The 27,249-nt window shown below is 39.3% G+C and overlaps 1 protein-coding gene across 1 annotated transcript; it reads right to left on the bottom strand.

Annotated features, from left to right (window-relative positions):
- Positions 1-7,959: 7,959 nt before the first annotated feature.
- Positions 7,960-25,453, bottom strand: COMMD9 (COMM domain containing 9). The gene is made up of 6 exons (XM_070734983.1): positions 25,347-25,453; positions 23,907-24,032; positions 23,465-23,604; positions 22,351-22,385; positions 14,172-14,275; positions 7,960-8,139 (listed from the first exon to the last, which is right to left on the bottom strand). Exons 1-6 carry the CDS (start codon positions 25,395-25,397, stop codon positions 7,999-8,001), a joined length of 597 nt encoding a protein of 198 aa, XP_070591084.1. The 5' UTR covers positions 25,398-25,453; the 3' UTR covers positions 7,960-7,998.
- Between the last annotated feature and the right edge of the window lie 1,796 nt (positions 25,454-27,249).

The following is a 27,249-nucleotide window of genomic DNA, read 5'->3' as shown; positions in this document are numbered from 1 at the left end:
GAGGCCATCTTCTGGTTAAAAAAATGGATGGCGACTTGCAAAACTATTTTGATCTCCCTCCTCAGTGTCTGCAATCAGGCTTATCCATCAGGCTTATCCAAATATTCTCTGAGAATATTTACAAGTGAGATGTAATTGAATTCAAGATTCTAAGAAAAGATCTATCAGATTTGTAGCTAGGATTCTATTACATGAACTTTTCCTCTCAAAATTTAATCATAGACAGATTCACAGTCAGATGGAACTTAAGTAAAGTCTCCCTCCAAAATAAACATACTGTGTGTGGGTGTCAATTAATACAAGAGTGAATTCTACCAATTATGAAAATGTCAAGTATGAACTTATTCTAATTTTAGATCAAACTAGATAAGATATATCCAACAAAGATTTAACCTGTGTCCTTCTCCCAGCTACTAGCTATCTGGTTCTGGGAAGGGCACAAGCAGGCAAAGAACCAAGAAGATGACTCCGGAGAAATTATGCAACAGCAATTACAAAAAATGATTTAAATCCAGAGCAAGAACACTACATTAGAAACCAGCTTAAATTTAACTCTCTTGGGTATAAAGAGGGAAGGATATAAAATACTAATCCGATTTTCAAGACTCCCTTACTATAATCTATATTAATAAAGTTCCAATAATTCTCGAGGAATCTTTTTTCATGAAAAGGCTGACAAAGCAGAACATGAAAAAAATTAAGCTTTCTGTCATATTCTCACCCTCCCTCACATCAATAGCTGTATAGCTTTGTGGGAATACTTTCACACAGAAAAACACTTCTCCCAACTCCCATATAATCACATAGTGGCTGCTATTGATTTTTTTCAAAGAAAAAAGGATTGCCTTTCCTTATGGATTCTCTACATCTAGTTTCAGTCTTGGCCTTTTTTCTTCCTTTCTGAATCCTCTTCTCTGATTGACCAATGGCAAAACTCATTGCCTTTTTAAGATAGTGATAAAACTTTTCATTTTGGAAAATGGGAAGCGGCAATATGCTGATATCTGCCCTATGCTGAAACTACCTTTCAGGATAAATTATTTTATTTTTATTTATTGAATTTGTTTATTGTCCATCTCACTGCAAGGCAACTCTTTCTGTCTTTTCTAAAAACAGTATACCTGCACATCTTTTGCTTGCATCCTGATAAAGGACTTGAGTGCAAATCACAACAATTGGGAGTATTTTATAGAAACATCGTCTTGTTATTGTTCTGCACTCAGACCTCTGTAAATGGGACTGATATTCAGGAAAGAGGGAGCATTGTGTCATTCATTTTCTCAATTCCAGCATAACCACTACTTGTTCTAGGTCAGGGATAGGCAAAGTTGACTCTTCTATCACTTGTGGACTTCAACTCCCAGAATTCCTGAGCCAATCATGCTAGCTCAGGAATTCTGGGAATTGAAGTCCACAAGTCATAGAAGAGCCAACTTTACCTACCCCTGTTCTAGGTCAATGCTCTGAAGGGAGGACAACCTTTTCATAAGGGCAGCTTCAGACTATAATTATCTTGAATCTAGGAATAAGCAGAATTTTGATGTCACACAATATGCTCCGGTACTGATATTTTTCCTTAACATTTTTTTTAAAAAGATGATGGTTTTGAGAAAAAAAAAAGATAGATAGATAGATAGATAGATAGATAGATAGATAGCCAAAGGATTAATAAACATGTTTGCTAGCCTGATAGCATTCCACCCAAGACAATAGCCTCTTATAACTGATATCATAATATACAGCTTTGTATATCATAATATACAGCTTTGTATATCATAATATACAGCTTTGTATATCATAATATACAGCTTTTTCATGAAAAGGCTGACAAAGCAGAACATGAAAAAAATTAAGCTTTCTGTCATATTCTCACCCTCCCTCACATCAATAGCTGTATAGCTGTATAATGTATAGGTCAAAAGCTAACATGGGCATGTGAGGGGGATAAATTTTGCAGAGCTAGAGAATGTATTCTTTTACTTTTTTGACCTTAAAAATACCAGTTGAGTATTAATCCTTTTAAAATACCAATGTCCTATTAAAACAGGGATAGACAAAGTATGGCCCTCCAAAAGTGACTGCACTCCAATTCTTCTGCTGTCATCAACAAATCTAAAGTGAGGGATGATGGCAGCTATAACCCAGGAATCTCAGGAGGCCCATGTTGTCCACTTCTGTATTAGAAGACATATTCCCACATCCTGCAGGGGCATTTCTTGAAAGAAAAGACCATCATTCACGTCTGAATGAGCATTTCTGGAGTCAGGCCAATGCAGAGGTCATCCGAGGCAATGTTTCTCAACCTTGGCAACTTTACATTGCGTGGACTTCAACTCCCAGAATTCCCCAGCTGGCATGCTAGCTGGGGAATTCTGGGAGTTGCAGTCCTCACATCTTAAACTTCTCAAGCTTGAGAAACACTGCTCCAAGGGTTCACAGTGAGAGGTTTCTTGATTTTCCACCTGATTCACTGGAATAGAACTTCAGAGAAATCAAGTTAGCTTCCCCATTTGTATAGTTGGCTTAATAGTAGTTGAATAGATGCCATATAAACACCACATATTAGCATCATTAACCAACACTAAATTTGCCTCAAGATACAGAGAGCATATAAAGCAGCCACACGGCTTGGGGAGGAGTGGAATTTACCAGTCTGGTGGTCAGAATCTGCAACGTGGTGCTGGAAAGCTTCAAGCCGATTGGCAGCTGAATTATTAAACCTTAATCAAGTTACATTGAGTGGGAGACGGTTATTCAATAAAGCTTGAGCAATTCCAGCCTCAGAAGGCCTTGCAGAAAATAAATCAGCCAACCATTTTATATACAAAACTGCCCTCAACGAGAGAAGGATGCAGGAAAATTAGGGTAATTAATAGCATAGGATTAATGTCCTGAATGCCAATGGGAAGGATTTCAGCTGAAGGCAGCAAAATGTATGAATAATTTTTTAAAAAGCATCTCAGGCAAACGTATACTTGCTTTCCAACACTTAAGACTTAGCAACTCTGGCTTCCTATGAAGAAGTATACGGCTGAGTAAACATCAAAGAACAGGATCAGATCACTCTATTGGCTCATTTCTAGCAGAACAAATATCACACCAGTCAAGGCTATGCCCTGCAAGAAAACACTTGCACTTAGCCTCAACATCTTGAGAACTATTGCAGAGATGACTGAATTGGAAGGGCCCACGATTTAATGTTATATAAAACAGTTCACTATGGAGTATAAAATGATTTTTCTGCTAGACCCAACAAGATAAATCAAGAGCTGGGAACACATGCAAAAAAGAGAGAAAAGGTTCAGGTTTCAGATCTGCCACATAATTGTCCTCAGACATTATTTCTCAACACCGTCACTTATACAACAGTTATAAATATTTGAGAAGTATATATGTGATGTATTAGGAGGCTAGTGGAAAGTTATTACTAAATAATAAAATATTAGGATGATATCATGGTGTAAGGCAGTGTTTCTCAGTTATTTAATTATTTCTCAATATTAGATTTGTTTCATTGTAATATTGTTTTATTATTGTTGTGAACCACCCCGAGTCTTCGGAGAGGGGCAGCATACAAATCTAATAAATACAAATCTAATAAATTATTATTATTATTATTATTATTATTATTATTATTATTATGTCAGTACAACACAGCAAACGAGATCATTATGCTGGATTTCATATTTCATCACCAGTCGGGCGCTTCCCAAGCACCTAGGACTGCGTGATGTAGCGACGAATTATGTTTGCCGATCCCAGTAAAATGGCCTTTTGCAATTGACAGATGGAGATTTTGTCAATTCCAATGGTTTTCAAATGTTCGCTGAGATCCTTTGGTACTGCGCCCAGCGTGCCAAGTACCACTGGGACCACTTATTATTATTATTATTTTATTATTATTATTATTATTATTATTATTATTATGCTCCCCCCTAGGAAGAAGCAAACATTTCACACGGCTCCAATTCTCCACCGGGACCAATTGTTTGCAATATTAGGCACGTTTTCACTGAAAAAAATCAAGCGGCTTATCAGCTTGATTGGGGTATAATGTGTTTAAGTGACGCCTTAATCTATTTGGCTTCAATCTGTCCGCTGTCAACATTTTTAGACACAGTAAACATACCAGTCTTTCCTTGTCTCCCACTGTAGTCATGGTGAAACCAAGCGCTCCATACACTTCGTCATATTTCCTCATCTTAGCTTTTGGGAGACTTATGTTTGTCTCATTATCCCCGTCTCTCTCCCACTTTCTTTTCATCCCTGTTAAATATTTTTCCATAGTGTCTCTTAAGGGTTTGTTATCTGCACTTCATATCTCCTACTCTGTGCTGTCTGCTATTGTTCGGTGGAAATTCACTGCTCCATGCAGCAAAAAAAGCATGTTCTCCAGGGTCATGCGTCCGTCATGACATCGCTCCACGTCCCCCCAGGCATTACTGGTGTAATGCAAGGAGACATCTCATTCACGTTTAACTTCAGGATATCAGTTCACTATCTCTGGTTATGTTTACACTTTTTTTTTTCACTTTTCTATATTTAACAAAAATATAAATACCCTTTAAAAGCCAGGATTAATTAGTCATTAAAAATGAGAGACTAGTACACAACCCAGGAGAAAAAGAAGGAAATGCAAACAAAAAACCTTCCTGCTTTTTTTTTTTGGTAACATCTGATATGAACAGATAAGCGAGACATTATTTTTGTTTTGGGATGAGAGGTATGATGATCACTATGGTAACTGGACAGGGAGCAATTGCCTTTCCAGGTCTGAAAGAAATATTTTAGCATTTCAACAATGCCAGCTTAAGTGCTAGAAATCAGGGGATTCAGGATTATGTGATCAAAATGCACAAAACAGATATTTTTAGGGCTCAGTGGAAGTCAAGACAATGGACAATGTTACGGGCATTCTGATGGTTAAAAACAAAGGAGGAAACACATGGGAGACTATCCCAGTCAAGGTCACCCACCCCACAACAGCTGGGCAGCTGTGGTAATCAACGGTAAAGGAAGGTAAGTTCTACCTTACCTAATTCACTGCAAGGGAAGGATAATATTGGACAATGATTAATATCAATTGAGCTAAAAATGACTTTTATAGAACATAGTGCGAACAATGACTTTGGACAGGGATTGACATCCAACAGAGAAGGGGAAAAAAGCTACTGTTAGGATACAGTCTTTGTATCCTTTGTGGCCGGTTGTCCACTGACCCCTACAGCATCCGAAATAGAGGAGGAGGTATGGGAGTCAGGATCAGAATCAAGGCAATCTGAGAGCTCTGACAGGGAAGAGGGAATGGAGCTGGCAGAGAAAAGAGAGGTGGAGCCTGGGTCATCCATCAGCCCTCAGATGAAGAATCAACAGCTCCCAGGTCTAGAGGTGGTTGAAGAAGAGGAGGAACAGCTGGGTCCAGTGGCTGACTTGCAGCTACACAGAAGGCAGAGGAGAGCAGTGGAAAGCTGTGAGCCGATCCTGGGGAAGAACCACCTACACCAGCGAAGTCCCACCCTATCTCTGGGGATAAAAGGCAGGGGTGGAGATGAATAGATGTGGCAGGCAACTATTCATCTTCCAGCCAGAGGGACTTATTAGCCTGCGAGACAAACTTTTTGCAGGGGCTGTCAGCACTCCTAATAAAAGAATATTTTAAGTTCACTTCACAGGTTTTGTCGTGTTTGGGGAGCTGGGTCAGAACACTTTGATCAAATACCACTAACCAGAGATAGACATTTGTCTATACAGTAAATCCTCCCATAAACTCCTGGGAGACAACCTTAATTGTGTTTAATTGGGAGGATTTACTGTATGCTGCAATGACTGTCAATGTTCCAAGTAATAGCCCCATAGAAAGCAGAATTCTAAGACAGACAGGTTCCTCATAGAATAGTTTTATCAGAGAAGTCATATTGATTGGCCCATGCTGATGAAAACCCACTCTGAAAATTCCAATGGTTTTTACCTGATTAAAAATGAAAGTTTTCCCCTTTCCCCAAACTATCTGTAACATTGTCCAATCAAGGTGCTTGCCAGTTGCCTGGTTACTTCACCCCTTTCTTCTATCCACCTGTTGGAATGTCCTTGGTTCCCACAGGAAACTGTTTTGTTTTGGCTACAACCCCCCTCCCCAATCTAACTATGCTTCCACTCCTTGTCCTCTCTTCACATTGTGGCAACTCTGAAGCCTCAAAAATGGCCCCATTTGGGTCATTTTAGAGCTGACAATGACACTACAGTAGTCCCTCACCTATCGCTGGTGTTACGTTCAAGACCTGGCCGCGATAGGTGAAATCCGAGATGGGGAATTTATCGACTGATAGTACTTATTTAAGTATTTATATTGTAATTGTTTGGTAAGTTTTCATTGTTTTAAGTGTTTATAAACCCTTCCCACACGGTATTTATTTTAGATACAGTATTTAAATACAGTATTTACAATTTTAGATATACAGTGATCCCTCTATTATCGCGAGGGTTCCGTTCCAAGACCCCTCGCGATAATCGATTTTTCGCAATGTAGGGTTGCGGAAGTAAAAACACCATCTGTGCATGTGCGCCCTTTTTTCTATGGCCGCGCATGCGTAGATGGTGGAGTTTGCGTTCCCCGCCGCCCACGCAAAGGGGAAACCCCGATTCGGCTCCTCGCTGCTGCTGCGCTACCGAGCAGATCAGCTGCTGGGCGGCTGAAGGAACCTTCCCTGGGTCTTCCCCCTCTTGCTGGCGGGCGGGCGAGCGGCAGGCATCAGCGAGGAGCCGGGGTTTCCCCTTTGCGTGGGCGGCCGGGAAGACCCAGGTTGGGGGTTTGGGGGGGTGCTGGGAAGCCCCCCAGGCCGGCTGCGACCTTTTAAAACAGCCGCGCCACTTCCGAGCTGAGTCCTGAAGCCAAACGCCAAAGGCGAACTTCCGCATTTGGCTTCAGGACTCAGCTGGGAAGCGGCGCGGCTGTTTTAAAAGGTCGCAGCCGGCCTGGGGGGCTTCCCAGCACCCCCCCAAACCCCCAACCCAGGTTTGGGGGGGTGCTGGGAAGCCCCCCAGGCCGGCTGCGACCTTTTAAAACAGCCGCGCCGCTTCCCAGCTGAGTCCTGAAGCCAAACGCGGAAGTGGTTTTTTAAAAAATTAATATTGTTTTAAAAATCGCGATATAGCATTTCGCGAAGATCGAGATCGCGAAACTCGAGGGATCACTGTATATATATATTTTTTTAAACCTGCCGATCGAGTTCGGCGGGCTGTTTAAATCTGCCGATCGACTTCCTCAGAAACCCGCGATGAAGTGAAGCCGCAGTAGGTGAAGCGCGGTATAGCGAGGGACTACTGTATTGCTACAGGAACCTAGAATTGCTATTAGTAATCTTATTTAGTATAGCTAAATTGCAGTGACTCTTGTTTCCTATCAAAAGTCAGTATGAAGTGACACTTTTCTTTTCCTCCCTCCCTCCCTCCTGCTATTACAAAGTCTGGAGTTATTTGGCATAAAACAGCCTTATTGAAAAATGACATTCTACAATGACAAAAGGCACTGTGCCACAATTGTCCTATGTCAAAAATGATGCATCAGTGAAGATAAAATGTCTCTGGTGACATGCTCTCCAGCACAGCCTTTTCAAAAGTATGTGTGAATTGGAAGCTGGTCTATTAGCTGCATTTGTGTTTCTAGTGTTACAATTTTAGTCCAGGGAAATAATGTGCTTCACTGGATGGTCCTTTTTCTTGTTAAAATTTTCCTATTACCGCAGTATGAACTTCTGTAGCAATAGATGCAAAAAAGAAGGCTCGAGTGACATTATAAGCTTATCTTAGGCAGTACACCCAAAACACAATCTCCTTTGAGAATATCTAGATTATTAAAACTGTGTTTAGCCCTTGAGGGTGTGAAACAAAATAGAATAGCTAAATGAATTCTTATGAAATATCATATTCGAGTTAGAAAGAAAATACTGTTATGCATACAAATGGCTGTGGCAGGGTTTGTTTGTTTTTTACTTAAGACTATTATTTATTTGCAATTGTAGAAAGCTGATCCCGAATCCTCCCTAGACCATCCAACATAGTGTCCAATGTTTGTTTGTTCAGCTCTACTGTTAATGCAGAGGTTGCAAAGTCATCCCCACACAAACCAGCATCTTCTTGAATCTGAAAGAAAACCAGAGGTTTTTTAAAATCATCCTACGGGAAATATAAAAGGAATCTAACCTCAAAGCACATATCCCTTTCTATCTATTTATATTGTATTTTTTATTATTGTTTAAGGCCGCCCTGAGTCCTTTGGGATGGGGCGGCATAGAAGTCAAACAAACAAACAAACAAACAAACAAACAAACAAACAAACAAGACTTCCTCATTATTGCACATTCTTCAAAAACAGATAGGATACATACAGTAGTTCTAGGTTGTAGGCCAGCAAGCTCAAAGATTCCTTCTCTTTATTTATTTATTTATTTATTTATTTATTGGATTTGTATGCCGCCCCTCTCCAGAGACTCGGGGCGGCTAACAGCGACAATAATACAGTGTACAATAATAATTTGGTATTGATGATTAAAAATCAATTAATATAAAAACCAAACATACATACATACATACCATGCATAGAATTGTAAAGGCCTAGGGGGAAAGAGGATCTCAATTCCCCCATGCCTGGCGGCAGAGGTGGGTTTTAAGTTGTTTACGAAAGGCAAGGAGGGTGGGGGCAGTTCTAATCTCTGGGGGGAGTTGGTTCCAGAGGGCCGGGGCCGCCACAGAGAAGGCTCTTCCCCTGGGTCCCGCCAGGCGACATTGCTTAGTTGACGGGACCCGGAGAAGATCCACTCTGTGGGACCTAACTGGTCGCTGGGATTCGTGCAGCAGAAGGCGGTCCCTGAGGTAATCTGGTCCGGTGCCATGAAGGGCTTTATAGGTCATAACCAACACTTTGAATTGTGACCAGAAACTGATCGGCAACCAATGCAGATTGCGGAGTGTTGGTGTAACATGGGCATATTTGGGAAAGCCCATGATTGCTCTCGCAGCTGCATTCTGCACGATCTGAAGTTTCCGAACATTTTTCAAAGGTAGCCCCATGTAGAGAGCGTTACAGTAGTCAAGCCTCGAGGTGATGAGGGCATGAGTGACCGTGAGCAGTGACTCCCGGTCCAAGTAGGGTCGCAACTGGTGCACCAGGCGAACCTGGGCAAACGTCCCCCTCGCCACAGCTGAAAGATGTTTCTCTAATGTGAGCTGTGGATCGAGGAGGACGCCCAAGTTGCGAACCTTCTCTGAGGGGGCCAGTGATTCTCCCCCCAGGGTAATGGACGGACAGATGGAGTTGTCCTTGGGAGGTAAGATCCACAGCCACTCCATCTTGTCTGGGTTGAGTTTGAGCTTGTTGACACTCATCCAGGCCCTAACATCCTCCAGGCACCGGCCCATCACTTCCACTGCTTCGTTGGCTGGACATGGGGTGGAGATGTATAACTGGGTATCATCGGCGTATTGATGATACCTCACCCCATGCCCTTGGATGATCTCACCTAGCGGTTTCATGTAGATATTAAATAGCAGGGGGGAGAGGACCGACCCCTGAGGCACCCCACAAGGGAGAGACCTAGAGGTCGACCTCTGATCCCCTACTAACACCGACTGCGACCGACCAGAGTGGTATGAGGAGAACCACTGAAGAACAGTGCCTCCCACTCCCAACCCCTCTAGTCGGTGCAGAAGGATACCATGGTCGATGGTATCAAAAGCCGCTGAGAGGTCAAGAAGCACCAGGACAGAGGACAAGCCCCTTTCCTGGGCCCGCCAGAGATCATCCATCAACGCGACCAAAGCAGTTTCCGTGCTGTAGCCGGGCCTGAATCCAGACTGTTGAGGACCTAGATAATCGGCTTCTTCCAAGGACCGCTGGAGCTGAAGTGCCACCACTTTCTCAACAACCTTCCCCATAAAGGGAAGGTTGGAGACTGGACGGTAGTTATTGAGTATGGCTGGGTCCAGGGAAGGCTTCTTGAGGAAGCTTACTGCTCATTCTCCCTTCATATTATTATTATTATTATTATTATTATTATTATTATTATTAATTAATTAGATTTGTCGTCCTAATCTCCGGGGGGGGGGGAGGTTGATTCCAGAGGGTCGGGGCCACCACAGAGAAGGCTCTTCCCCTGGGTCCCATCAGACAACACTGTTTCATCGACGGGACCCGGAGAAGGCCAACTCTGTGGGACCTAACCAGTCGCTGGGATTTTGGTTTAATGTAATCCTGCTTCAAAAAAAACTAGACTTGAAAAAGCTAAAATTTATCAGGAAGGACTTAACAAATTCAAGCTATATAGTCTGGAGGACAGAAGGGAAAGGGGGGACATGATTGAAACATTTAAATATGTTAAAGGGTTAAAAAAGGTTCAGGAGGGAAGTGTTTTTAATAGGAAACTGAATAAAAGAAAAGGTGGCACAATGTAAGGTTAGTTGGGGGGAAAGATCAGTAGCAACGTGAGAAAATATTATTTTACTGAAAGAGTAGTAGATGCTTGGAACAAACTTCCAGCAGACGTGGTTGGTAAATCCACAGTGACTGAATTTAAACATGCCTGGGATAAATATATATCCATCCTAAGATAAAATACAGGAAATAGTGTAAGGGCAGACTAGATGGACGATGAGGTCTTTTTCTGCAGTCAATCTTCTATGCTTCTATGTTTCTAGACAAATTTCTTAGAAGAAGCCAAACTGCTGGTTTTTCTTTCCTTGTCAGGCTGCCATATATATCATATTCTGATTTTGTCTGAATGTGGTTTCATTATAATGCAAAACAGTGTGTGTATGTATGTATGTATGTATGTATGTATGTATGTGTGTATGTATGTATGTATGGATGGATGGATGCATGCATGCATGCATGCATGCATTTATTTATTTATTAGATTTGTATGCCGCCCCTCTCTGTAGACTCGGAGCCTTTGCAGTAGATGTTAATCATTGAGTAAGTGCTTCTTCGTATGCCATAGTCATAGAGATGATAATATGTAAACAGTATGATTGATCCTGCCTTGGTAAACATATTCCACGGAAATCAATGTGAAAAGTCCCATTCCTACCTAAAATCCTATTGATTTAAGCTAATAGTTAGGGCAATTAACTTAAACTTTGTTAAGACCTGAGTGATATAGTAACCACATTCAGAGATTTGCTGAGTATGCTTACAGTATTTTCAATTACCACAGTAAATAAGATCAGATGAAATCTGGCATGAATACAATTGCCCTTGAGAACTTCCAGATAAACAGGAAAGTTGGAGATAAAGCTAGAATATGGACTTTTTTTTTTACATTGTTACCATTTAGGAAACCTGAATGTAGCTTTTTGGTAGATCCATTTAAGTTTTAGAAACATAGAAACATAGAAGTCTGACGGCAGAAAAAGACCTCCTGGTCCCTCTAGCCTGCCCTTATACTATTTTCTGTATTTTATCTTAGGATGGATATATGTTTATCCCAGACATGTTTAAATTCAGTTACTGTGGATTTATCTACCACGTCTGCTGGAAGTTTGTTCCAAGGATCTACTACTCTTTCAGTAAAATAATATTTTCTCATGTTGCTTTTGATCTTTCCCCCAACTAACTTCAGATTGTGTCCCCTTGTTCTTGTGTTCACTTTCCTATTAAAAACACTTCCCTCCTGGACCTTATTTAACCCTTTAATATATTTGTTTTGATCATGTCCCCCCTTTTCCTTCTGTCCTCCAGACTATACAGATTGAGTTCATTAAGTCTTTCCTGATACGTTTTATGCTTAAGACCTTCCACCATTCTTGTAGCCCGTCTTTGGACCCGTTCAATTTTGTCAATATATTTTTGTAGGTGAGGTCTCCAGAACTGAACACAGTATTCCAAATGTGGTCTCACCAGCACTCTATATAAGGGGATCACAATCTCCCTCTTCCTGCTTGTTATACCTCTAGCTATGCAGCCAAGCATCCTACTTGCTTTCCCTACTGCCTGACTGCACTGTTCACCCATTTTGAGACTGTCAGAAATCACTACCCCTAAATCCTTTTCTTCTGAAGTATTGGATTTTCTGAAGATACTACAGGTAGTTCTTGTTTAACAAAGCAATCTTGCTTTGATTATTCAAAGTTATGATGGTACTTGAAAAAAGCAACTAATTATATGATTGTGATTTGGTGCCCTGATGACACAGTGGTTAGAATGTAGTATTGCATGCTAATTCTGCCCATGGCCTGGAATTTGATCCTGACAGGGTTCAAGATTAACTTAGCCTTCCATCCTTCTGAGGTTGTAATATGAGGAGCTAGACTGTTGGGGACAATATGACTTTATAAGCCTCTTAGAGAGGGCTGTAAAACATTATGGAATGGTATACAGTCCTCGGAGAGGGGCGGCATATAAATACAAACAAACAAATGCCTAAGTGCTGTTGCTATTACTTAGCATTTGTTGCTATGGTTACAGCATCCTGTGGTCATATGGCTGACATTTGTGATTTTCTCAGCCATTTTCCAACAAGCAAAGTCAGTGGGTAAGCCAGCTCATAAATCAAGATCACATGATGTCTCACTGAGTAACCACAGTGGATCACTTAATAACCATGGCAAAAAAAGGAAAATCATGTGTGGTTGAGTGCCTCACTTAATGACACATTTTCCAGTTCATATGTAGGGTTGCGAAGTCCAGGGACTACTTGTATGACAAAATCAGACGTGCTATTTTTTCACTTTTTGCCCCTTCCTCTGGTCTTGCATTTTTTTAAAGTGCCAACTGGAAACTAACCAGAGGAAATCAGCCCTGGGGAATTGTTATCACTGTCCTACACAGAATACAACTACCCAGAAAAACAGTTTTCCCATTAATGTACTATAGCTTGGCAGAGGCTTCACATTTCCACCCTCAGACCAGTTTTAGGACTTAGTCAGTTATTAAGGCATTTATGATTTAATAGGGGCCTGTATATATAATAGGTTCCTTTATAGCAGTGTTTCCCAACCTTGGCAACTTGAAGATATCTGGACTTCAACTCCCAGAAGTCCCCAGCCAGCATTCGCTGGCTGGGGAATTCTGGGAGTTGAAGTCCAAATATCTTCAAGTTGCCAAGGTTGGGAAACACTGCTTTATAGGACCTAACTTCACTTACAAACCTCTAGAAATGTTTATGCAATTTGCGCCTTCATGCGGCTTATGAAATCTCTCCATGCAACCTGCCTAAGAGGCCACCACTATCATATTTTCCCTGTTTGCTTAAGGAAGAATTTCAATGGGAAGAGCAGCATACAAATGCAGATTTGGCCTCATAAATATTCCACAAAATTTAAATTCCAGGCACTAGTTGACTGTCATTAGAACAGATTTTACTTATAGCAATCAACCAGTGGTTTAATGTCGGAATAATGAGATAAGGCGGTGGCAAGGCTGTTGATTGTGACACATCTTCAAGTTATGCAAGTCCTGATTTATATACACAGAATGTATGCACTGGCTGTAAAACTGATAGCCACATTTTGTAGATGCTTGTGGTGTGAGAATTGACACACAGGAAAATCAACTTACACAAGCAAGTCCACCTGCCTCACCCAGTACATCTTCTCCTTTCCTCCCTATTTTTTACTATAATTCTATTTTTGATTGTAGTTTCCATTTTTGTTTTATTATAAATATTTACCGGTTATGATTTTAATGCTTCTAATGCTGTAAGCCATCCAGAGTTATGATGAAATAAAATGGGCAGCAAATAAATTAAAGAAAGAAAGAAAAATTAAATAAATTCATATATACATAAAAACGTAACTTGGGGACCTCTTTATACACTGGATGCGAGGCACACAGTTATGGGCAGTACTCTGACGCTGGTTTAACTTGCGCTGTGTTATTTATTCATAAAATACTGTGATCTGAAATATACTGTGTGTCTATATGTGTGTGTGTGTGTACAGTGTATGTATGTATGTATGTATGTATGTATGTATGTATGTATTTATTCAACTTTTGTGCCGCCCAAACCCAAAGGACTCGTGTGTGTGTGTGTGTGTGTGTGTGTGTATGTATGTATATGTGCGTGTGTATATATATGTGTGTGTTTGTGTATGTATATGTATATATGTTTGCATAGAAAGGGAAAAACTGTCTCTCTTGTGAAAAACTAATAAATGCACGAAAATCCATCTGACAATACCTTAAGTTGTAGCAGGCAAGTTGGAATAGCCATTTTGCTGATATTGTCTGAAGATGTCTTGATGTCCACTCTCCAATCCATATCTACTAGTCTTGGGAGGGAAACTGAAATTGAAAGGACATGGAATGGAATCAGTGAACCAATACACTTAAGTCTGAACGGTACCTCTGTTCTTGGAAATCACCATCAAGTTTGTTAAACAATTCCAGAATTCTTTAAGTTAAGTTTACCCAGATAAAAACTGAAGTTCATCAACTTTCTTGTCGAAAAGTTGCATTAATATGCTTCCTGAAACTAAGCATATTAATCAATTTTTGCATAGAAGCATTTGCATTAATATGCTTCATGAAAATAAGCATATTTTCAGATTAGCTTGTTCAGATCAATAGCAGAACACAACTTTTCTCAATTTATCACTTATAAATATATTCATCTACAAAACCTATAATCTTTAGCCATACTGGAAGTCCAAAACAAGAAGAGGATACCATGTTTGGTAAGGTTGATCCCATTGATTTCTTGGTAGGCATAATTTTTCTACACATACAAGGTCAAGGTTTAATTGATACCTCCAGTTAAAATTATTACCAATGTGATTTGAAAAACATTTGCATTAAACCCTAGAAAAAAGTTTGTAAGTGGATAAAATTTCACCAATCAAACAATTTATTGGTAGCCATACGTATGGAGTTTCATATTCATTATTCCCTAAGTGGATTTTCAGTTAAAGATTTAGAAAAGATCCTTGCCAGAAATCTTGAAAGCTGCTAGATGTGACAGTGTATATTACAAAATAAAGAATGGCAGATCAATAGCTTTGTTCAATATAAGACAGATTCATTGTGCAATCATACTGCTCCAGATGTTTTTCTGCTATCGTATGTAGAGTGGCATACATTATTATGCATGGATGCAATCACTATATTTTAATGTCAGATATATGGAGAATTGTTATTTACAAAGTAGCACTTTGTAGGTTTTGTATTCTACTACTTGTAATAAGATATATTACTTTACAAGATCCTAGGCACTAAGATGCCTATTTGGGTTCCCATTAACCAATGACAAAAAACTGGGGAATGTATAGTCCAACAAAATTTAGAGTACACCAGGCTGCCCACTCATATTATTGACTATGTTCCAGGGGCAGATGAAAACTTGTTAAAACGGGGGGAGGGGGGTCCTTATGGCTCTGGAAAACAAATATAAGAGGGGAAATCTAGAATGAAGAAATGTAATTGCTATTTTTTTCTTTCGATTTCTGGAAAGTTATATTCTTCTTTTATGGCTCTGTATCTTATATATTGTGACTCTTTTGCCCTTTGTTCAACCCAGCCAAGCATTTTCTGAATGCATGTAAGAGAAAGAGAGGGGGGGGGGAAAGGGAGGGAGGGAGGGAGGGAGGGAGGGAGGAAGGAAGGAAGGAAGGAAGGAAGGAAGGAAGGAAGTTCTATGAAAACTATATTGGCTCAGTAATAATGGAATTCTGAATTTTTACTGTGAATAGGTCAAGGAATGGACTTTATATTGCAGATCCCATTTATGTTTATTTATTTTATTGAATCTAATTACATAATTCTTTCATAATTTGGATGGAAAATCTATATTCAGCCCTGAAACAATTTAACATTTTTATTTAGATTCTCAATATTATTTTTTAAAAAAATATTTATTTATTTATTTACTTACTTACTTACTCATTCATTCATTCATTCATTCATTCATTCATTTATGCCACCCCTCTCCAAGGACTCGGGGAGGCTTACAACATATAAAAATACAATGGAAACATCTTAAATCCAATTTTACTTTGAAATTACCTACTCTAAAACCTACGTTTATTACAAATCAATCAATCCCATTCACACAGCAAACATAGATTTCCTTTATCAGCCAAGGGGCAAGTAATTAATAACCCCAAGCCAAGGGGCAAGTAATTAATAACCCCAAGCCTGAAGACAAATGAGTCTTCAGACTTGGAAAAAAAGAGGATATATATTTGTATAGAGCTGATTTTTAAATATTTGTTATTGGTTTCAAAAACTTAAAACTGATTTTTTGTATACTGATCACTATACAGTATACCGGCTTGTTGCCTCAGAAATGATACCGCCTCATAATTCTGACAAGTTATTAAAAAAGGCTGAACTAAGGACAGTTCAATTTGTCACAAAAGGCTCAAATTTTAGATAAACCTTCCCTTTTGACATCTTTTTTTTAAAAAAACACCACCAAGAATTCAACTCATTACAGTTTGTCCCCAGAGGAATGGCAGAACCCAGATCGAGTCATCCATTTTGATTGGATCTTTACACGTCAGGAAAAAAATAATGGATTATAGTATGACCAGAAGCAAAGCATTTCAGATGCACAATAGAAGGCAGCTGTGGTCTAACTCCTAAGAAATAACGGTTAGATTGTGATAAACATTCTGTTTGTTAATTTCCTGTAAAGCCTTACCCTGATTTGTTTTAATTCAATTAAGATTCATTTAAGTCTAATTAGAAACCTAGCTTTCTAATAAGATAATTGCCATTCCAAATTCCGCAAGGATTACAAAACTCGGCACCTGCGCAGAACCTAGAAATAATCCTGATGGTAACATTTCTGACTGTTAGGAATGGCACATCAGAGAATCTTTATAAATAGACTATAAATACACAAGAGGATTGCATTCTTCATCCATCCATCTTCCTCCACCCACTCATCCATTTTCCTCCGCTCAAGTCTGGCTTAATTAACCTGTAATCTAGTTCACACATAGAAATTGCTTCTAGTTCTACTGATCTATAGCCTCAAGCTTCCTGAAAGAGGCAGCAACCATCAGCTCACTTGGCAGTCAAAGATCAAGACTGTTCCAAAAACCAATTAATGGTTTAGTTTTGGTGCCTGCAAACCAAAACCTGCTGATACATGGCATGTGTATAGGATAGCAACCTTCAGATGCCTCATCTATTTGTTGGAGCCCCAGAGACAATTCTATTTGATGGATGACTCTGGAAGATGCTCCTGACCTTATTTGTAGCAGACTAAAACTAATGAAGTCAAGATGGGGAGGGGGAAAAAAACCCCCAACAACCCAGCAATAGCATAGATGCTTACAGTGCAAGAAATTCCATATATTTCTTCAGAATAACACCCAATACTTACTTGCTGAATTCAATTCACCTCAATGTGAATTGCTTCCAAACAACTACACTTAAAATGACAGGTGTTTAAAGCAGTTCAAAATCAAAATGTTTCAGGCTCAAAATGTCCCAATTTAAGTTCAAAACAATTTCCTAACCATTTCAGAAGTATTCAGACCTTGCAATGACCTCATTTCAAGCTCAGAACTGAGGTGTTTTCGTGTGTCAAACACTTCCGTTCAGGTGAAAAGAGGCAAATCAAACAAATGTCATCTCCATCTCAAAGAATTTAGACTCTGAAACATTTTGCACAACTATATTTAAAACTGAATCTTCTAAAAATGGGGCTGGATCAATGTATATAGTATACAATGTTCATTTGCGAAATTGTTATTTACTACCATTAAAAAAAATCTAATCTCCATTTAAGGCTAATGACCATTGCCTAGTGCAGTGATTTTCAACCTTTTTTGAGCCGCGGCACATTTTTTACATTTGCGAAACCCTGGGGCACATTGAGTGGGGTGGGGGTGGGGGGCTAAAAAAAGTTTGGACAAAAAAATTCTCTCTCTCTCTCTTCCTCCCCTTCACTTTCTTTCTTTCTCCCTCCCTCTTTCTTTCCCTTCCTTCCTCTTTCTTTCTGTCTCTCTCCATTCCTCTTTCTTTCTCTTCCTTCCTCTCTTTTTTGCTCTCTCTCTCTCCCTCCCTCTATGTCTTTCTCTCTCTCTCCTTCCCTCCCCCTCTTTCTCTCTCTCTCTGGCTTTCTCTCTCTCTTGCTCTCTCTCTTTCTCTTGTTTTCTCTCTCTCCCTTGCTTTCTTTCTCTCTCTCTTGTTCTCCTCTCTCTCTCGCTCTTTCTCTCTCTTGCTTTCTTTCTCTCTCTCTCTCTTGCTTTCTCTCTCTCTTGCTTTCTTTCTCTCTGAGCTTCGCGGCACACCTGACCATGTCTCGCGGCACACTAGTGTGCCACGGCACACTGGTTGAAAAACACTGGCCTAGTGTAATCTTGTCATAAATATCTCATGCAATGGCTGGAGAAGCTATCAATTGTGCGCAAGATCTATATTTTCCTCAACACACGTAGAAAATGAATAGAAACCTTTCTCTTATCCATTAAGAATTCTCAAGGGGTAGGGTAAGGAGGAGAGGGGAGGAAAAATATTTTTTTCCTCCTTCATTCAAGTCTTTGCTTCTTGCTCACATTTAATACACACATACAGCTTTACATTAGAAAACCAGCTCAAAATAATTAATTCATCCTAGTGGTCACTTTGTCTTGTCTGCCCTCAGAACATTTTTTATTGTTTTGCACTAGTTATAATCATATTCCATTTATGTATTAATAAAAGTGAAGCATCTGAATTGTTGGTGTTTTTTTTTTACTAAAGAATGACTTCTCCTTTTTCTGTGAGAGTCCATTCGTCTGTTTGTTCATCTTAGTTTGGCAAATATTCATTGGGCAAATATTGTCTGAGTATTCTCAACGTATGTTCATGTAATGTGTATGTTTGTGTGCTTGCTAATAAAAATTGCAATCACATACATAAAAATAAAAGAATAAAAATAAAAAATAAAATGCAGAAAATGAAAACAAAGGAAAACTAAGAGGATACTAAATAAATAAAGAAAAGAAATATATTAATAAATTATATTCTTCTTAGGCAGGGGATATAATTCAGCGGATTCCTTAGAAAGATATAGCCTTTTCCTTGAATTTGTAGAGAAACTGGTCTCTGTTCCATGCATGTCCCAATTCAGGACTCGCTTGCTAATTTAAACTGCTTCCTCCAATCTATTTTTATGTCTTTCTTGAAAATGATTATTAGCACACCATGCCAGAGTTATATTCAGTGGTCAAAAAGTTTGATCAAAATACCATCACAACTTAGTATTTAATAACACATAAAAGGATCCTGGTAAGAAGGAAGAAAATAAGGCAAGTATGAAAGATGGGGAAGAAGCTTTTAGAAACACAACCTCTGAACAAAGGAGCCATCAGTCATTACATACTGGCAGTCAAATATATTTACATACTTTAAACCAGCAATGGTGAACCTTTTTTTCCTTGGGTGCCAAAAGAGTGTGCGCACACGCTATTCCATGTGCGTGAGTGCCCACACCCATAATTCAATGCCCGGGGAGGGCAAAAACAGCTTCCGCTGCCCCTGGAAGCCCTCTGGAGGCCGGAAACGGCCTATTTCCCAACTTCTGGTAGGCCCAGTAGGCTCGTATTTCACCCTCCCCAGGTTCCAAAGGCTTCCCTGGAGCCAGGGGAGGGTAAAAACGCCCTCCCCTCTCCCCCCCAGAGACCCTCCAGAAGCCAAAAATGCCCTTCCAGAGCCTCTATGTGAGCCAAAAATCAGCTAGCCGGCATACATATATACGTTGCAGCTGAGCTAGGGCAATGGCTCGCGTGCCAGCAGATATAGTTCCACGTGCCACCTCTGGCACGCGTGCCATAGGTTCGCCACGACTGCTTTAAACATTGGTTTTTCTAGGTAATGTTGAAAAAGATATACCACATTCCCATAAAAATAAGACCATGATATTGGTCTTATTTTCACATTATATTTTTTTGAATCCTGAAATAAGCACTTGGCCTTATTGTCATACACTCAAAAACCCAATTGGGCTTATTATCAGAGAATGTCTTATTTTGGGGAAAACAGGGTACCACCAACTGACTCTGTATAACCCTCTGCAATTTTCCTGGTTTTGGAAATGTGCAATACGAACCAAGAATCAAAATCTCTAATTCAAAAAACCTAGCAGCTCTCTATTAATACTGACATTCATAAAGCAGCACGTTTTTGTAAAAATAACTTCCTTGTAGGAAACAATGCATTTCATTTCTTGTTTAACAAAAGTGGGGTATTTAAAACCTATCCACTATTGCATTTTCCTGGGTTGTCAATGTATTGCCATCTACAAGAATTAGGCAGCTTAAAAGATACACAATAATGCAAGAAATTCAATGTCATTTTAATAGTAATGCCATTTTACTGCATACTGAAATACTTTTGATAAACCAACAATGACTTAGTAATGAGAGTTCTCACACCTAAATATAAAAAAGCCTTTATTAAGCTTTGGTTCATGGAGGAATGTTTCCAGCATATTTATCAATCCCATTTATTATTGAGAAGCGATGTTAGAAAAACCATTGGGAAATGCATCAGTAAGAGAAATATTTGGTCCAAGTGTATGATAATATGAATAAACTTGCATTATCCAATATTTGGCTGAAAATGAAACTGAAGGTTGATCACTATATGAAACCAGAGCAAAGCCTAATGGAAATAAAGCATGCATGAGAATAAATGGAATGCTTAAAAATGATTCAGGAATGAACAACGATTAAGATGAGGATATTTGATTCCCCTTGATTGCTTAATACATTTAGGGATAAATATACTGTATAAGGAATGCTTGTTTAATATCGGAGTGTGTTGGTTAGACATGAACATGAACATACTTTTGTATACTATCACTGCCTTGTATATTGAAACTAAAATGTTCTGTAGGAAACATCACACTATATCAGTGATGGCTAACCCTTTTCTTGTTGCGTGCTGAAAGCGTGCACGACAGCATGCATAAGGCAATGCATGCAATACCCCACCCATGCACTCCACCCGTTTATGCATGCATGGCCTCCATGTTCCCCCTGCCCCGCCTCCCCCTGCGACACCCCACCCAGTTTTGGGCCTAGGAGGCCTCCTTGCAGCCTCCTGGGATCAAACATGGGGCATGCAAGAGGGGGGGGGGGGCTGAACCTCCCCATGCCCTATTTTGGGCCTAGCAGGCCTTTCTGTAGCCTCCTGGGACCAAAAACAGTCCATGCAGGTTTTTGGGCCTAGCAGGCCTTCCTCAAGTCTCCTGGGACCAAAAATGCACGTGGGGCATACTGCACCCCGAAATGCTTGCCCCACCCTTGTACATGCACACATGATCCCCCAACTGCCCCTGTGCATGTGTGCACATCTCCTGCATGTGCCCTATCCTCTGCACATGTGTGGCAGATACCTGAAAATCAGCTAGTTGGCAGGAAGTGCGCACACATGCGTAATAGAGCTGAGTGGGTGATGCCTCACATGCCCGCAGAGAGGGCTCTGTATGTCATATGTGCCATAGGTTTGCCATCATGGGGCTATATGATGTAATTCCAAGAGTACATCTGAAAATTAATGCATCAAAAACCAAAAATGGTTGAATCTCACAGGGAAAAGGGAAGGAGTGATAGCAAATTATAAAAGATAAAAACTGAGCAACTTGATGAATCTGTAATCTTTGGTAGAGTATTTATTAAAGACAGGCAAGTGGACAGAAATAATTTAAGAAGAGGACGAAAAGTTGATAATGGGTAAAATATAGTTCAAGCAATGAATATTGCAATAAGCCAGAATGGCAGAGTATAAGAGCATGCTTCTGTCCACTTTGTTAGGTGAGAATTGGGCATTTCAGAAAAAATAAAAATTGGACGCAGTGGAAATTGGGACATTTAATAAGTGGGTACGGTAAAACAAGAATAGGATGAAAGGTGAACCGATCCTCAATGAATATATAAATAAATATACTGAGATGATCTATTTAATAGAATGAAATGGGATAAATAGCAGAATGGATGGAATGAAATCCTCAAAAAAAGAAGGGGTGTATTAATGTGATAAAAATAAAGATGAGTGGCAAGACAGATGTGGAGATGCATAGTGAACAGTGTTGGTGTGAAGTACTATACAGTAAATAGTGTTGATGTACACTTGCTTCATTTTCTTATTTTATGTCTTTCATTTATTAGATTTAATATTTCTTATTCATTTCTGTGTTAGACATAACAACATTGGAAGAAATACTACAAGAATCCATGACTCTTCCAATAACAAAAGAGGTTGATGCTTGCTTCAGACATAATCTAGGAAACAATGTCTATGCTCGACATGCTTTATGTGAAATAGCCCTAAACTCAAATCTGTGAAATTAAATGCAGACATGCTATATTACAGAAGTGATACATTATATATAGCAATTATCCCACAGATATCCTCCTACTCACTTTGACTGGCTTGTGCTTCATTTCTCCAGGTGGCACTAAAAAGAAGAAAGAATGAATTTTTAAAAATATAATTGTCTTTGCAAGGCAGAATAGTAGCAGAAAGCAGCAACAGATTTCACAAAACTTTTTTCACTCCACAGACTATTTTTTTTTTTGGCCAGGAAATCTGAAAGGATCTAATGCATATTGGACTTCAGTGTCACTTAAAGCTTCAACAGCTGACAGTCTGCAAGATTATTTCTTTTGCTCAGTAATTGCAAATATCGTTCATTGAGGGTGACAAGTTGCTTTTATCTGCCTTCATCTGGCAATATTGCAGCTGGGAAGTCAGAGTTATGCTGTGACAAACAATCACACAGAAAAGAAGGGCAATTTGACAAGGGCATGAAATCTAAATAACTATAGCCAATTTACTATAAAAATCATATCCAGTTGCTCAAGCATGGCTACATGACCTGGAATAGAGAAGTATAGAATCTTATAATAAACTCTAAAATGTCCAAATTGCTACACTGGCAGGAAATTCCAAAACCCAGAGAACCAACAAATCTTAAGGGCAACATTCTGAGAAAGACTGGCATAAGAAGCTATGGCCAGAAGTCAATGTTTCACCCCCAAATTATATCTTTGGCATACACATGATGGTGCATATAACTGGAATGATGGGGGAAAATTATTTCGGTTGATTAGGTTCCCTTTTTCTATTGGGGGGTGGGGAGTTAAGGGTATGTACTTTGATATGGAAATAGAAGCACTTCCCTTATGTGTCAAACAATACCTGTGTGTGTGTGCTTCAAAATAATGTGTAGTCGTGACAAACATTGGCAGATTCTTGACACCATGGGTCTAGATAGATGTGTAGCAGCTAGTCAGTTATAATTCAAAGTTACTATCATGAGATTTGCCTATAACTTAAGTTCAGACTGATATTGTATAAAAAACCATTCAGGGGTGCTTTTACTTGTTTTCATTTTCTAGAGATGATATATAGCCATAACAATTGCTTACCCTATCAAATTTCACGATAGACCATAACTTTCTTAAGTCATGGTCTATCATGAACCTCAAACTGAATCCCTTTGTCTGTGCCCAAAGTTAGAAACCTGAAACATACACATTTTCCAGGATTATCTTGGTTACAAGATTTTTAAGATTCTGGTGAAATCCTTCTGGAAAGAGAGAGAGAATTTCTTCTTGCGACGTTAGGCCATGGTAAATGATGTGTCTTGTAAAGTTATGCAAAGACTGGATTAACTACAAGAAAAATGACAGAGATAAAGGGTTTCACATTGCATTTAACAAAACATTTGTTCTTTTGCCTTCCATGTATTTTTTAAAGAAACAAAACACTTCAATTTATGTAATCTATGTCTATCCAATTCTCTATTAAGCTTTTATACTTAATCCTTGCTCTTTAATCATCATCATGTAACTTGGGTATTTCTCATTTGCTTCAGAAGTACTAAATTAAATGCTGCAAACAAATGATTTTGTTTTGTATAATACTGCGCATCCTTAAGTATTCATACAATCTTAAACATATTTCAGCAGCTTACCTGATTTGCTTCATTGGGAGTTACTGAGAGATTGGAACAGGTACTTTCAGTGAGCTTTCCAGAGATATTTCCTGAACAAGAAAAGCACTCTTGGCATAACTGCCGAACCACATTTTTTGAAGGAGCCTTGCAAGGAAAGAAACAAATAAATAAATAAATAATTATCCTTCACACACACAGAGACAAATATTGCAACAAGTACTAGAAACCCAAATGCCTGCATCATAGATATGTTAGTTTTCTCTTATGAAATAAAAGAAAAAAGAATGGAGCTTTTTTGGGTTTTGAATCTAGAGCTTTCTTTCTAAAAAGCTGTGATCAAGAATGGAAGATGAAAATAAGAGCAACAAGAAAAAGTCAAGGCAAAAAAGAATAAGACTAGAAATGATTCATCCAAGAAATAGCACAGGAAGAGCTGAACTGCAGCCAGTAAAATCCAGTTCTGGAGACCTCAGCTACAAAAAGATATTGACAAAATTGAACGGGTCCAAGGACGGGCTACAAGAATGGCGGAAGGTCTTAAGCATAAAGCGTATCAGGAAAGACTTAATGAACTCAATCTGTATAGTCTGGAGGACAGAAGGAAAAGGGGGGACATGATCGAAACATTTAAATATGTTAAAGGGTTAAATAAGGTTCAGGAGGGAAGTGTTTTTAATAGGAAAGTGAACACAAGAACAAGGGGACACAATCTGAGGTTAGTTGGGGGAAAGATTAGAAGTAATGTGAGAAAATATTATTTTACTGAAAGAGTAGTAGATCCTTGGGACAAACTTCCAGCAGACGTGGTTGGTAAATCCACAGTAACTGAATGTAAACATACCTGGGCTAAACATATATCCATCCTAAGATTAAAAATACAGGAAATAGTATAAGGGCAGACTAGATGGATCATGAGGTCTTTTTCTGTCGTCAGTCTTCTATGTTTCTATGTTAATCTACAAAGGGTAACGTGTGTAACATTGGTGCATCTGGAGGCATCTAGTAACTTCTATTTTGACATAATAAATATGTAGTTCTTGATTTTGAAGGGAGAGTAAAGTTGGATGTTGGAGAAGAAAAAGGGACCAAGTTTGTTTTTTGCCTTGTTCCCCATCATTATTTGTCTCATGACGTTTAGATAATAACCCTAATGAAAACCTGTTATTTATTTTTTCATTAATGCGTCATCGACGGAAGATTTTAGGTTTAGATTTATAAATGCCTAAAAGAAGGGGAAGTGCTTTCTTTTTTTTACCCACGTCCCTGCTTCACCTGGCAATTGTGAAAAGGGGATTAAAACTAGACATCACTTTGTTAATAAGAAGCTCGGATACAAATCATAAGCACAATCATTTCTGTGCTCTGTCAGTTAAATGTGGTTTAGAGCAAAACGACTGCCGCTGATCGCTGTTTCACGGCATCCGCCTTTCCCCAAATTAAAATAAGCACACCACTTACTTTCAGTAAGAACTGAAGCGAGGCAAACACTTCCCTATCCAATGCAGCCATATTTCTCTTCCCATGTGATTAGGTTCGAAATATCACTGGAAGGAGTGAAAATAATTTTAGTCACGTGGCAAAGTCCGAAGCTGCTTTGCAGTCTGGGAGTTGTAGTCTAATGCTAATCGGCTCAGAATGTGGCCACTGGATGATTGGATTGAGTTTGCAGTCGAATTCCAGGAAGGAGGCGAGGTGGTAGCGTCGTCTGGATGCAGTGACTGAACCGCCCCAAAACTTAGACGACTGTTTGTGGGGGCTTACGAAAACTGTAGGGCAAACTACTTCAAAGTTATTCTTTGGATGGTCGATTTATTTTAAATATGCATCCATTTACTGTATACGCTATGCTTTCATTCTGAGGGATGATACAAAAATCCGGATCAACCTTAAATGGCAGCAAAGTGTTCTGCATCGATTTGCTGCTATCGAAAGATGTCTGGATTTTTGCAGTCCCAGATCCAGTAGCCTTACTCTGTATTCTGTTTAATAAATACAGTGCTTGAATCAGAAATCAGAATAGTTTGGCTAGGCCGCAGTGATGGGCAAAGTTGGCTCTTCTATGACATGTGGACTTCAACTCCCAGAATTCCTGAGCTAGCATGATTGGCTCAGGAATTCTGGGAGTTGAAGTCCACAAGTCATAGAAGAGCCAACTTTGCCTACCCCTGGGCTAGGGAAATCAATACCACTTAGTTTAAAGATCACAGATCTCTGTGCCCTCTTGGGGTCTGTAAATAATGAAAAGGCAATTGCAAAAGCATTTAATGCTTCTGAGAAGACCACATGCACCTTGGCCATGATTATGATGTAATGTTTCAATCCTTATCAAGTCATATGAAAAAAGTGCTGTAGCACTATAGCATTCTGATTGGATTGTACCTATGTGTGTGTTTGTGCATGCATGCATATGCACAAGGCCAGTGCCTATTTTTGAAGGCTACCTAATGTTAATGCCATACAGTATTAGTCCTCAAAATTCAGAATAGGTATTGCTGCCATGATTACTATGGCTGCCATTCTCTGTACCTTATTGTGAATGAGAACCAATCTGAGAAGAAATGTTAAACTGTGTGTATTAAGGTGCTTTTCCATACTTGAAGAAGTGGAATTGTAAATGCCTTCAAGGCAGAGGTGAAGTCCAGCAGGTTCTGACAGGTTCTGGAGAATTGGCAGTGGAAATTTTTAGTAGTTCAGAGAACCAGCAAATACCACCTTTGACTGGTCGCAGCGTGGGGTAGGAATGGAGATTTTGCAATATCCTTCCCCCAGGAGTGGGGAGGGAATAGGGGTTTTGCAGTATCCTTCCCATGGAGTAGGGTGGTAATGGAGATTTTGCAGTATACTTCCCCTTTCCACGCTCACCAAGACATGCCCACCAAGCCAGACCACGCTCACCAAGATACAACCACAGAACCAGTAGTAAAAAAAATGGATTTCACCACTGCTCCAAGGGTATTTTGTATGTCCAACTCTTACAATGCAATTGCTTATGTGACCTCTTTCAACACTAGTTCTTTTAAAAAATTTCCTTAGCCCACGTTACATACAGCAGTATTATTTTCTTCTGAGGCATAATGAGAAATGTCAGGAAATATCTTCACAGCTCATTCTGTAATATGTGAAATGGCTTGGAGTCACTAAAAATTGGTGATAGTCACATTTTATGTTCTTTCTGATGTGCTAGTTTTATATTGAGGATTTATAAAATCCTCTTAAATGAGTAGAGGATTTTAATGTCAAAATGCCAAATGTTTTTCATTTATCTTTGGAAAGATACATTTTTAGGACACTTTTTCTTTTGTGCAAATTAAAATATTCTCCAATAAAAAGAGAAAAGCTAGCCCTTGAACTTTTCAAAAAG

The sequence above is a fragment of the Erythrolamprus reginae genome, chromosome 1 (genome assembly GCF_031021105.1).
Source record: "Erythrolamprus reginae isolate rEryReg1 chromosome 1, rEryReg1.hap1, whole genome shotgun sequence".
In the NCBI taxonomy this organism is placed as follows: Eukaryota; Metazoa; Chordata; class Lepidosauria; order Squamata; family Dipsadidae; genus Erythrolamprus; species Erythrolamprus reginae.
This window is presented reverse-complemented; position numbering and strand designations above follow the sequence as displayed.

What these genes read in the sequence shown, in the direction of transcription:
- COMMD9 (XM_070734983.1), bottom strand. Translation starts at nt 25,397, where the DNA reads ATGGCTGCATTGGATAGGGAAGTGTTTGCCTCGCTTCAGTTCTTACTG. An exon ending in AAGATAATCCTGGAAAATGT is followed by an intron (nt 22,386 to 23,464) that starts GTATGTTTCAGG and finishes TCTTCTTTTTAG; the next exon opens with TGCCACCTGGAGAAATGAAG. An exon ending in TGAAGCACAAGCCAGTCAAA is followed by an intron (nt 14,276 to 22,350) that starts GTGAGTAGGAGG and finishes TTTCAATTTCAG; the next exon opens with TTTCCCTCCCAAGACTAGTA.